The sequence below is a fragment of the Populus euphratica genome, unplaced genomic scaffold (assembly GCF_000495115.2).
Source record: "Populus euphratica unplaced genomic scaffold, PopEup_1.0 scaffold10.1, whole genome shotgun sequence".
In the NCBI taxonomy this organism is placed as follows: Eukaryota; Viridiplantae; Streptophyta; class Magnoliopsida; order Malpighiales; family Salicaceae; genus Populus; species Populus euphratica.
The window spans coordinates 2,220,215-2,233,476 of record NW_011499856.1 but is presented as its reverse complement, the minus strand read 5'-3'; the positions used below and the strand labels follow the sequence as shown (position 1 = coordinate 2,233,476).

Genomic DNA, 13,262 nt, shown 5'->3' with positions numbered 1-13,262 from the left:
ATATTTTATTAATTATCTATATTATTTTAGAATCTATTAAATTAATTGGGTCATGTTAAAGTAATTTTTACATAATTTAATTTTAAATTTAAAAGAAACAAATAATCAAGTTAATTTTTTTCAAATTTAACTTCTTATATCAAATTAATAGTAATGCTAAAGAGTTCTTTATAGCTTTTATATATAATCTATACTTTTTATATTATTATTAAACCTAACATAGTTACACAGGTGAAGCTAAAATCAACCTTCTTGTATTATGTTTTTTATGATAAAATTTCATTATAAAAAAACATGTAAAAAATCTTTCTAAAACTTTCACTCCCGCTTTTCTATTCTTTTTTCTAGCCTAATGATTTTTCTTTACAAAAATGACCTTACATATTTTATCTAATGACAAATATACCCTATCATATGTATTCCGTTCTCTGCTCCAGCTTTCCTCTATGTCTAGCCGACACACTTCTCCGTTCTCCACCGTCTGGATCCTCCTATCTTGCTCCACTCCACGTTCTTGAAGGTATTCCCATCTTTTGTTCCTGTTTTTTGAAGAAATAAAATGAGTTTTTTGTTTTTTTAATTTCAATCTGATTCTTGGATTGGCTGCTCGAATCTTTTCAAATTGGCTAGCTTATTCAGTTCTTCACCTTCTCCACCATTTGGATCATCCTATACTTGCATCAGTCTAAGTTCTTGAAGGTACAATCCCTATCCTTCGCTCTTGTTTTCTGTTGGGTTTTTGTCAAATTGAAATGGGTTTTGTAGACACCTGAGCACATATGCATCGGTACTCTTAGGATCTTATGGTCAAACCTCATACAGTACTTGTACCTCCTTTCTCTTGATTTCTAGTGTCATCTGTATGAAAAATTTATTGAGATTGCTCTTATGAACTTCCAATCTGTATCTGTGCAAGGAAAGGGAGGCAAGGGTAGTCAGTACAGTGAGTCCAAATTTGAATGACCTCGGCTCGGGGATACATTTTTAGATACACAATTCCATTTTGTTTTCTATGTTCAAGTAAAGCTGCAAACCTTACAGTAGTTGTTGTCTTCAAAATGAATACCACTGTGATGTAGATCAAATTTGTGAAGGAAAAAAAAAAGCTAACATCCTAGATGAGCACAGAAAGTTCGTATCATCGAAATAGAATATCTAAAAATAATATTTTTGAAACATATAACTTCACTTATTTAATTAGTTTGTAATTTGGTCCACAAAAATGAAAAGAGGGCTTATTTAATTGTCGCATACCGTTGGATCTTAAGGAATAAATACCATTTGATATTGACAAATACCATTAGATTTGAATCTTGTGGGTTCTTTATATACTTTTTTATCCAAATATAATGATTCAATTTATATCATCATTTTGCATATGTTAGAATTCTAGACTGATATCTTATATATATGATACGTAAAAACTTGGAGCCATTTAAATTGTAAATTAGGAGGGATTTTGGTTCTAGCTTATTCGAAAGACTTGCATGAGCATCTGTTATGTAGCTTGCATATATGGCATTAGATTAGGGCATACGAGCTACACAATTGGCAGTGTAATAGTTAGATACAAGAAAATCAAATAGTAATTTTAGTATTTTGGATTACTCTTTTGAAAATTTGGGTAATCGGTTGCCAACAAATGATTTCATTGCGTGTGGATATTCATCAAAAGTTAATGGATCCATTAAACTACAAAATTGTAACGTAATTTTAAGGTGAGAGTCATGACTAAATTAATGTGGTTCTTAAAGGCCACACATGAAAATTAACCAAAATATCGAGAGTAATTCTTATTTTATATAGGGAGAAAATGTCAACATTATAGCATTCAATATATTTGGCTCCATGTTTGTCACTCTAAATGCAAACTATAGACTAAACTGACATGTGCATTTGTAGATCATATTCATGTCATGGCATGTTTTTTTTTTTTTAAGGAGATGACATGTGTGATTGATAATGTAATAATTCACTTTGTTATAATATTTTATTTGATGTTTAGATGGGGGGACATAATAATGTTATTACCGGAGAAGATATGAGATGGCCTGAAAAAAATGAGGATGCTTTTTTGGCAATTTTATATGAGAGAGTCAAAAGGCATCCAAATGGAACACCTAGTTTTAAGCAAGTGGATTGGAATGAGATAGATGAGGAATTATTTTCAGTTATTGGGCAAAAATATGGAGCAGAAAGATTGCAAGGAAAGTACAACCGTCTAAGATTGAAACATCGTCAATTTTCTGACTTGATAAGTCATACTGGAGTTACATATAGTTCAAGCTCAAATCAAGTATATGCCACAGAAGAAGTTTGGAAAATGTTTAAGAAGGTACTGGATTATTTTATTATTGTTTTCTAGTAGAAAACCTTCATAGTGATACTTATTTTGATTTCAAACTTATTCATACAAGGCATCTAATTTAAATTGCAGAAGCATAAGAACTATATCACATTTAAATCAAAGGGATGCCGCAATTATGAAATGCTTGGTCACATATTTAATAATTCTGCAACCCATCATGCATCAACGCAATTACCTCTTAACTCTGATGGAAATCACCAAAATGAGGAACAGTTTTTTAGCCAAGGGGTTCATGTCATTGAAGGGGAAAAGTCTTGTGCTGGGAGTTCTAGAGGAAAACGTCCAATTGATGACTATCTAGCTGGCTGCAATTGTGTTAACAAGGAAACTAAGCTTGAAAAATTTGATTTCTGTTGGGAAATTTTGGCATCTTCTCTAAGTGCTAGAGCTGAAAGAGATTTAGCTAAAGCACAAAAGTATAAAGAAATGCCCGATCAAGCTACAAGGGCTCCATACTCAATCGATGAGTGCATGGATGAACTGGAGAATCTTGAAGATGTGTCTGATACTTCTTATATCAAAGCTCTTGAAAAGTTTAAAGATCCGGATTGGAGAATAATGTTTGTGAAAATGTCTCTTGTTAGAAAGAAGTCTTGGCTCAAGAGCCTAGAATGAAAGCTGTAAATACAGTAGAAAGTTGGAAAATGGAACATTTGAGTTAGAGTTAGAACAATTTCTGTAATTTTTATAGAAGCTAGTTTCCATGGTATGTGCTCTGTACATGATATGTTTTTCCACTTCAAATGAGAGAATGATAATATATAAGGAGCTATTTATCAAAAGCTTAGATTATATTTACTTTTTTTTTTGAAATTTTTTTTCTTATTTAATTAATGACTTCTAAATCAATTATTCTATTAATCTAATTCTTAAAATATGATTATATACTTATAAGCCAAAGTAAGAAATTCCCAACTTTTTTAAAATATCATAAATTTAATACTTAATCACTAATAATGCTCCTTAGCGATTTTTGAAAACTATATGATATCATAAATTGTTTTTTCTTAAATCAAAATATGGCTATATAGTTTTGTTAATAATAATATTTGATGGGTTTTTCTTAAACAATAAATGATCTCAAATTATACCCTTACTTCATAGAACGTCTATCTAAATTCGAAGAAAGGCTGAATGACCTTCCAAGGATCCTCCGTTTTGTTCTCCCTCGATATCATGAATAAGTATCAAATTTGATAGTATTAAATTCGATAGATAAAAATTTTATGGGTCCCTGTACTGACACAAAATGTTTAATTTAGTCCCTGTTCTTCATTTTGATAAGAAAAGTTCGGTAAAATCACTCTTTCATTCCACTAGACCAGTGATAAACTGAGTTACCCTACCGGCCCTTGAAAAACCCGGCCCAATCTGAATTTTTTTCACTTTATAAACAGTAAAATCTTGATTTTGCTTATTTTTTTTAAGGAACTTAATTTTAATTAATCTACAAACTGATTAAAAATATTTTTTTTATTAATGAATAAGGTTTTATATTCACAATCACAAATGAATAATCATAACAGCACAAGCCTCAATAAAATTATGAAAAATGAAAAAAAATTATGATTAGGTTAATGATTCAGTAGTTGATATTTCAACAAAATAGTCCCAGCAAGATCCATTTACAACTTCCTTAGAGCTGTTGATTAGAATTAACAAAACTTTGAGAAAGTCACCATATCACAAGATCCATATTTGACTGAATATCATTTATTTTTTTGCTGCAAAAACCTTTTTGATCTCACATCTAAACTATAGACAAACCCGGTTCAACGGTCTTGTAAATTAACAAAAATCAAATAAAATATTTGGTTTTTTTTTTTAGTTAAGAGTATGATGGGAAATATGATTCAACCTATATTTTTAAAAAATTATTTTTTTATTTAAAATTAATATTTTCAGCTTATTTTGATGCATTCATATAAAAAAAAATTAAAACATATTATTTGATGTATTTTTAAGCAAAAAACATTTTAAGCTGTAACCACTACTATAATTCTAAATAAAATTTAAAATCAATTTAAAACCTGAAAATCTAAACTCAGAGCACGTTTGTTTGCCTAGAAAGTGATTTTCTAGAAATTACTTTTTAAATTTTTTTTGTGTTTGTTTGCTATTAAAAATGCTGATTAACAGAAAATACTTTCCAGTAAAAAAAATTTGACTTGATTTTCAGAAAAATATATATTTTTTATTTTGGATGGAAAATATTTTTTAAAAGTTTTGAAAAAATTAAAAATATCATATTATTTGTTTATTATATCAAATTTGGTTCTTAAACTTTTGATTGATATATATTTTGTTTCAATCTTTTTTTTCCTTTAATTTTATTCCTTAAAATTTGATTCAATTTGATTTTTATATTAACTTTACTCCTTATTTTTATGATTGTTATTTGCTTTTCTCTTATTATTTTTTTAATTAAAAATTTTTATCTATCAAATTTGATCCTTATTTTTTTTATTGTTACTTATTTTATTTGAAATAATTTATGAAATTGTAATTATTGTTATTTTCATTTCATCATTTTTTAATTTTTTTATTTGTTAGATTTGGTCTTTATTATTTTAATTATTATTTATTTTATTTGAGATAATATATAAAATTAATTTTTTTTTTCAATTTCATTCTCATTCAACTTTTTAATTTGTAAAATTTATTATTTATTCGTTTAATAAACATGAAAAAAAATAATAATCTATTTTTTAGTTTATTTTTCATAACATAATAAAATACTAAAAAATATTTTTTAATTTATTTTTTATGATACTATTAAATATTAAAAAATAATTTATTTTTTATAAATTTACATTTTAATAAAATTATTTTTTAAAATAAAATATCCACGTACTCAAGTTGGATCGGTTTTGGAACCAAATTTGTTGAAAGTGGTACCCGATTACGCACCCCAGCATGAGGCCACCGAATATTAACCCCAAAGTGGACCATAAAACCCCCCGTCCCATCAAAATCTCCACAAACGGGAAATGGCGGAGGAACCCGGCACCGCACCTGGGTCCGGCAGCCGGACAGTGAAGGAATGCGAAGATATGATTCGACGGAGTCTCCGGAGTAAAATTTCCAAACCCTTTAATTTCTCCTCATCTTCAAAAATCTCATCAGGGTTCAGGTTTAGGGTTTTTCCAATTTGTAGCTTAGAATGGGTATTTGCCACTTTCTCTGGTACTGTAATTCAGCTGCTTTTGAATATTTTTTACTGACTTTCCTGTTAATTTTGTTTTGGTTTTGTAATTTATAGCTCCAATGGTGAGATTTTTGAGGGAGAATTTGGAGAAAGCAGGGTGTGGTGTCAGTGAAAATTTCTTCAAGGCTGTTAATTGTGATAAGAGTATTGCTGGCGGCTATGTTCGCGGAAAAGGGGTAGCATTGCTTTGCTCATTCTTTTGTTGATTTTTTTTCATGATTTTAATCTTTATTTTCATTGGGATTTGAAGGGAATATGGTAGAATGTTTGCTTAAATTTACAGTATTTCAATGTCTTCTTAAGCATTTGCTTGCAACCTCCCCCCCTATCGATTTGATTAATGCTTTGAGTTGTTTCTTTTTATTGGTATGTGAATTATGTTTTCCTTGCTGGCCACCTTATCTTTTTCGGGTTTCTTTTCACCTTTAGCATGCTGAAGTGTCTAGATAGTAGTCTTGGCTAACTTCCATTCTATTTTTCAGATAATGGTGTGTAGTAATCACATGAACATTCAAGATGACGTAAACCAAGTTATGGCACATGAGTTGATTCATGCTTATGATGACTGTCAGGCTGCAAACTTGGACTGGGCTGATTGTGCGCATCATGCCTGTAGTGAGGTCTGTATCATTGCAACATCTATCAAGCCTTTCTAACAAATTGAGTTTTGCCTGTTTTCAGTATTGGTTTTTTGAAGGCTTTGAAATCACCATGTATAGATGGACGTTGGGAGCATATCAAGATGTACCAAGTCTTTTTACAAACTGGAACTACTACTCCCCTCCTGATACTTACATCTAAATTTCTTCTTCTCTTGTTCGTGTGTTCAGATTCGTGCTGGACATTTAAGTGGTGATTGTCATTATAAACGGGAGTTGCTGCGGGGTTATATCAAATTAAGAGGTCATGAACAAGTGAGTTCTACATTTATTTTGAAACTTTACATTTAAACATTTGGTCCTGTGCACTGTATTCATGCATCTGCTAGCGTATGAGATGAAAATCCAAATCTTTTCATAGGTAGTCAATTGAGTGTAAATGTTTTATGCCATGTATGCAGTAGAGGTTTTCTTTTGGCTTTGAAATCACCTTGTTCAGAGAGAAGTTGGAGTCTTAGTGAAATGTACCACGTGAGAATTGAGTGCTTAAGGACTCCAAATGTTATGTTTGGAGAATTTGTGATGCTTGCGATTCAAGTGCCTTTTTAAGCAGTTGATTACTTTAATTATTGCGAGGTCCTTCATATTAAGATCTAAAATTAGCACCAGTTTAGGAAAGAAACAAGCAGTTTTTGGAATTAGGTTTCCAATTTGAAAAAGGCAAGTTTATATTTCAGTTCCCATATTGTTAAGTATTACTTATTTTTCTAGAAAACAATGATGAGGATGGGCTATTCTCCTAAATTAAAGGAGAAAACAAGCTATTTAGTATCATAAATTTGCTTCAAATATGTATCAGCTGCAGGAGAATTGATTAACGATTTCTAATATCAATGTCTTTATCACAGTGATGACTATCACAAGCTTATTTTATTTAGAAAATCGTGACAATGTGCATTCTTCCTGAATGCAAATAACAGAAATGAAATCTTATGTCATTCACTTGGTTGAGCTTGTAATGAGCATGTTTCCATTTAAAGACCTTTTATCAATGGAGCCAGGAAAAATAATGAATGTTTTGTGATCCGAAGGTATGCAGTTTAAGCCTCATCCAAGCCATAATGGGAGTGAGAATTCATTAAAACCTGGAGCTTGAAATATTCCTCATTATGGAAGTTTGATGACATAGCATCAATCAAATGCTCCCATGGACCTCTTGCAGTGCATAATGCCAACAATGGCATGTATTACTATATGGTCATGATTGGTGACTAGTATATACTGTTAAAACTTGTCGCTGGATCCCACAGTTTAAGGAGGCAAATGTCTAACAAACAAGAACTTTAGTTATGTCCTCGGTTTTGCTTGTACTTTTTATGATGCCTTTCTTAGTCATCTTGTTTGTTATTTTTGTTACATGTCACAATATTAATTAACTTTTCAATGTAAACATGAAGGAATGTGTGAGAAGGAGAGTTATGAAATCAGTGATTGCCAACCCGCATTGCTCAGAAGCAGCTGCAAGGGATGCCATGGAAGCTGTATGGGATGTCTGTTACAATGATACACGGCCCTTTGACAGAGCTCCTTGAAACAATGCACTTGCTTTGCCGATCCACCTATTGTTGCTCTGAATCTTATATCTAAATGATTCTGGTGATTGCATTGGTCTGCAAAGCGTTATGAACTGGATCTTTCTGTTTGATGAGAATACTTGATTCTTTCAAAGGCTCTCATTTTTTTTGTTGAGATGCAATGGTACCAAAAGGATTTTCCTTTTAAAATGTTGCAACACATCCATGGTTGAGTAACCCATCCATGATTGATTTTCTTTGCAGTTCAGATTAAAAAAATTTAACTACAGGTTTCTTTCTTTTAAGCTCCAGGTGTTTCAAAACAGCATATGGTCATTTTCACTTATTACGCAGTATGTATTTCTTTTTTCCTATTTGGCTGTGTTAACTTGGCATTGTTGATACTTGAGCGATTGACATAAGTGGGTGTGGCTAGTGTATTCTTCAGAAATGAAGATAAGAAAGGGGGTTATTTCCTTTTGTTTCTGCAATATGATGCGTAATTTATCATTTAAACAGACCGGGTGCTCAAGACTTTCTTGCCGCCATACCCTCAAATTTGTTGTTCTTTAGTGTGTTCGCCTGCCCCCTTTTACCTTACCAAGTATGGGGGAGAGCTCGTGGCATGTGGTGTGAGAGGCTTAACTCGATTAGATGGCATGAGGGGCCTCATTCTTCTTACATCTAGCATTCTGTTAGCTTTACTTCCCTCGTTTTCTTAAATTCCATGTACATTATGAGGATAGAAGCTTTGGAGCTCAAGACTCTAGTCTTTTAAACTTCCAATTCCGCAATGCTGCTTCAGATTTCCCATCTCTGTAGTTGCTATCTTATGTTACGGATAACGGTTGTAAAATTGTGCTGAAAAAACAAAAGTGATACTAACAGATGTGGTGCTCTTATTCTGAGATTTGGTGATGGTGGTTTATGCGGCGGTAAGTTGATAAGCCCCGGAGAAATAACAGGGCTTTGCAAAGATGATTTCATAGCAAGTGGAATGTTCTGTTTGAAGCTTTTGTGGGCAAATATCATCGGGATTGCGAGACCCGATGGACCTCTGTCCTTGTCATATCTTTTTCCGCAGAAAACCCAGCTGAAATCTTACTGTTATCCTCGTGATGAAGGTGGCGGGAGGCTGCAGCATGAACACAGCGGTAGACTTCGCGTGCCGCTTTTCTTCTGTTTGTCCGTAAATTATGCACCCAAGTTTGCCTTCTGTGACACTGCAGCATTCACCAATATGATAATAGTTACAAGACCCGGCTTGGCTCGGCAAATTAATCAGGTAACTTGTTAACTCAGTGGTGTCATTTTAGATTATTATTATTTTTTAAAATTAAAACTTGGACTTGCTTGCGGGTTATCCATAATTTGAGCTGAGTCAACTCTTGATTGGCTGTTCTAACTATGATATTAATTCTGTCTAGAGATCATGACCACAATATACATTTAGCTGGCCACCTTTTGACAAAAAAGAAAAAAGAAAAAAGAAAACAAATTTTTACAAGGAAATGAATAAAAGTAAAACCATTATCTGAAAACAAAAATGGTAGCCGGTGTTACAAGGTCATGAACCGTGGTAGTCACAGATGGAAAATCATGACATTGACAACGCGACGGCGCTCAAACTTAATTAAGTTCACGAAATACTCGAAGAAGACGAAGAAGAAGCATGTTTCGGTAGTTGATTAACATATCGTTATTGGACCAGACAATTTATCAAATCAAGATATATATTTTTTTTAAAAAATATATTAAAATAATATTTTTATTTTTAATATTAACACATTTAAATAATAATAAAAAATCTAAAAAAATATTAATTTAATATTTTTAGATAAAAAATAATTTTAAAAATATTTTAAAAAATAAAAGCTACTACAATACCAAACTCGGCTACTAAATAATTAAATAACAAAAATCAATATATCATCAATTGCTTAAACGAGCTCCACTTGGTTTTTTTTTTTATCCCACCAACCAACTTATTATTTTTTTTTTGCAATTACAACTTAGAACATTTAATGAATTTTTTATATACGGAAGAGATGAAGATAATGAAAACATGTTTTTTTTTTTTTGAAAGTTCAAAATTTTATTTTAAAATTGTTTTGACAATATATTTATTTTTTAGCTTATTATTTTATTCTAGGGTACTGATTAAACATAACCTAATATTTTATCTATAATTCATTTACTAACACCAACAAGATGTGGTGGCTAGTAATTAATTCACCAATCTGAATTTGTTTTTCTAGGTCTTGCCACTAGAAACAAAAAAAAAAAAAAAAGGGACAGAAACATAAGATGATTTCAATTTCTTTGTTGATTTAGGACCTATCAATAAAGCATAAATTTTAAGAAGCAGAGTATAACTTGGCATTTGTTTGCTATGATTTCGCATGAGTGCCTGCACCCTCCCCATCTTTTCCTTTATATATATATATATATAGACCTATCAAACTTCCAAATCTCAACTAGGGTTTTTCATATATCCACGAGTCATTGATAGGAAAGTTACATATTAGTTTTTTTTTCGAATTGAAATTCCCAGAACAAATTAGAAAGTCAAGGCCCATTTGAATCGAGCTTCGTAATGTTTCATATCTTATCATAATTCTTAAGTTTCGAGAATTTTCTTCCTGTAAATTAACAAGGAGGAGCCACCTTAATTGAGAGATTGAAAGTGAAATACTCCCCATTAATTGCTTATTTAAAAGGTTATGTTATTTGCATCAGGTGTTGCCAGAGGGACGTGGATGCCACCTTGCCAGCATATTTGAGCATATCCAGTGGCTGCTGTACCTGGTTTTGTAGGTCATTTAAGAGGAAACGGCCTCTCGGATTGGAATTGTAGCTGGGTCCTTTGTACTGCAATCAGTTCTTCTTTCTATTATTACTGCCTGTCTTTCCTTCATGAGCGTTTTCTCCTATAGTTGTATTCTTGTTCTATCATAGGCTTCCACCAAGTTCAGTGACAAATATATGACCTTATGTGCTAGAACTGCAGATAACGAAGGCAAGGTAGAGGATATTCAAGAGAAGAACTTCAATGGAGGATAAGAAAAATTGAATTACGAAATCAAAATATTTTTACATGACAAGAATGTATAAATTCTTAGAAATTTCGGTACCAAACATAGCTCATGGACTTGTTCTATTTGTGCATGCGAGCCAAAGCTATAGCGTTCCCCATCCTTTTCGTTCTAGGGTAATTAAAATAATCCATCTTTATGGCCGCCGCGCTTGAACCGTAACCACGCATCACCTTCTATCTGCATTTCTAAGACCAGTACTCCCTAATTCCGCTAACCAATGAGGTTGGTACATCAGGTGCCAAGGCACCTCTTTCTCCCAGGTCCCATCTCGAACATCCCCGGAGAGGCGAGTCAGCCACCTCCACCATATCAAAGCTCTTTCTCATTAATCTCCCAGCCTGGCGATCGCATAAATTATAGATATAGTGTCTTTGTTTTTACATTTAAACAGTGTTTTTACTTTAAATTAATTTGGTGTTTTGTTTCTTAACTGATTTTAGCTAATTTGACGCCATAAACAAATTCGTTCAGATCTTTAGGATATTTTTAGGTATTTTCAAATTAAAAATAATTAGAAAAAAGTTTTTTTTGGTAAAAAATATCAAAGATCCAACTTTGGGTCAAATAAAATGGCAGAAGATGATACACTATTTATCAATGTAGATGAGTTAAAAAAAAAAAAATTGGTTTACAACATGTCAATCGCTCAACTTAGAAAAAAATATAAGGCGTGCGCATCTGCCTTTAATTTTTGACTTGGATTGTATCCATCAGGCCTAGACTCCTTTTATATATATATAAAACACAAATGTCTATTTCTGAAGCCATTGTACTTATGAGCATCGGAGATGTGCCTGCAGACACATCTTAATTTGCCAAGTGGAGAAAGACACACAAGGGAGAGAACTTGCAAAAACATTTCTGGATCTGTGCTAAGGCAAAGACAAGGGAGGATCTAGTACGAGGAATCAAGAACACAGCTCTTGAAGATTACTTTGATGTAAGCTCAGAATATCAACGTTGGTGATGAGGATTCTTTAAACTATCAGGCAAATTAGTTATCAGAAGGACAGTTGGCTTGGAGGGTTTTTGCTCAAACAAGATTTAAAGGTCAGTCAGGGAAAACATTTTCTGTAAAATAGAGACAAATAACGAGGAAATAACTAATTTTATACTTAACACAAAGTGAACGCCTAATTTAAAGCATAAATAACAGTATAAATTGATTTATAGTCTTTGCTTCCACTTTGATCTAGACACATTAAAGACTGAGAAGAGTGTTTTAACATAAAAAAGATAAAAAAAACTCAAGTGAAAATGAGTTGAGTAAAGAAAAATATTTTTTTATTTTTTTATTAATTAATACAAACTAATAATTATATAAAATACAAACTAATAATTGAATAAATAAGGTGATAACCATATAAGGTGTTTGATTTCTGAAATTTTCTAATAAAAATCACGGCCGAAGATAGAGGACAAAACTGCTGACGAAAGCAAGGTCAACTGGAATAGAGACAAAGGCTACGAAGTAGAGAGAGGTAATGACAGACGGAAATGGGACGTGGGAAATGGCCAGCGCGCATGCAAAAAACGGGGGACGGTAACTGAGAATCTCGTGTGAGCATGCCTTGTTTGTAATCCAATTATCCAAGGCCGCAATTTCAGAGCTGAAGACTGTGAAAAACGTGTTTCTATGTGGCTGCAATAACTTATCAAGTTGTAGTGATCATTTTTTCCTCTCTTAATGAGGTTACGACACGAGGTAGTTGATGTTATGGTTCGCTGTATTTTTATTTTTTTTTGAAAGTTTTCCAGTTCTTTTAATTTTAATTTATTATTTTTTTATTGTTTTGATGTGGTGATATTAAAAATATATTATTTTAATATATTTTTAAATTAAAATATTAAGAAACTTTATATTCTAGTAAATAGATATTTAATATATAAAAAAAAGGGAGAGAGAAAAAGTCTCTTGTGTTTTTTTATTTTTTATTATTTAGGCCATGCTGAGAAGATAGAAAACGAAAAAAAAAAAAAAAAACTCTCCCTTGTCTCTTATTTATGTTATGTAGCTGAGATTAAGAATGCTCTGTTCAAGATCTCATCATGTAAATTTTTTTTTGGCTCACTAAAAAAACATAAGTGTTACTTCTATTCATGAGAGTTTGTTTTTTTTTTTAAAAAAAATATTTTATAGTTTTTTATCTATAGTTTTTTAGGTTGTTTTATAAAACATTTCACATAATAAAAATTGAGTATCATAAAATATTTTACATCCAACAATTAAATTTACTTAATTTATTAAAAAATATTTTATGAACGATAGTATAATAACAATAATATACAAAAATTTCAACCACAATCACCTTATTGTTATCACCTGCACACATTGCTATTCTTGCCGTCATTACTAACCACTCCATTATTATTACCACAATTACTCTTTCCTCGTGATCTTCATCATCACCACTT

The 13,262-nt window shown here is 31.7% G+C and overlaps 2 protein-coding genes across 3 annotated transcripts; both read left to right on the top strand.

Annotated features, from left to right (window-relative positions):
* Nucleotides 1-399: 399 nt before the first annotated feature.
* LOC105123429 (uncharacterized) lies at nt 400-3,169 on the top strand. Of its 2 annotated transcripts, none has more exons than XM_011023015.1 (4): nt 400-520; nt 631-699; nt 2,006-2,335; nt 2,582-3,169. In XM_011023015.1, exons 3-4 carry the CDS (start codon nt 2,006-2,008, stop codon nt 2,981-2,983), a joined length of 732 nt encoding a protein of 243 aa, XP_011021317.1. In that variant the 5' UTR covers nt 400-520; nt 631-699; the 3' UTR covers nt 2,984-3,169. The 2 variants fall into 2 exon arrangements, with proteins under 2 accessions (XP_011021317.1, XP_011021316.1); XM_011023014.1 differs by having other exon boundaries at nt 402-520; nt 2,438-3,169.
* Nucleotides 3,170-5,302: 2,133 nt separating this feature from the next.
* Nucleotides 5,303-8,119, top strand: LOC105123428 (mitochondrial inner membrane protease ATP23-like). The gene is made up of 5 exons (XM_011023013.1): nt 5,303-5,443; nt 5,631-5,752; nt 6,059-6,196; nt 6,407-6,490; nt 7,633-8,119. The coding sequence occupies exons 1-5, from the start codon at nt 5,359-5,361 to the stop codon at nt 7,765-7,767; spliced, it is 564 nt and encodes a 187-aa protein (XP_011021315.1). The 5' UTR covers nt 5,303-5,358; the 3' UTR covers nt 7,768-8,119.
* Nucleotides 8,120-13,262: the final 5,143 nt, after the last annotated feature.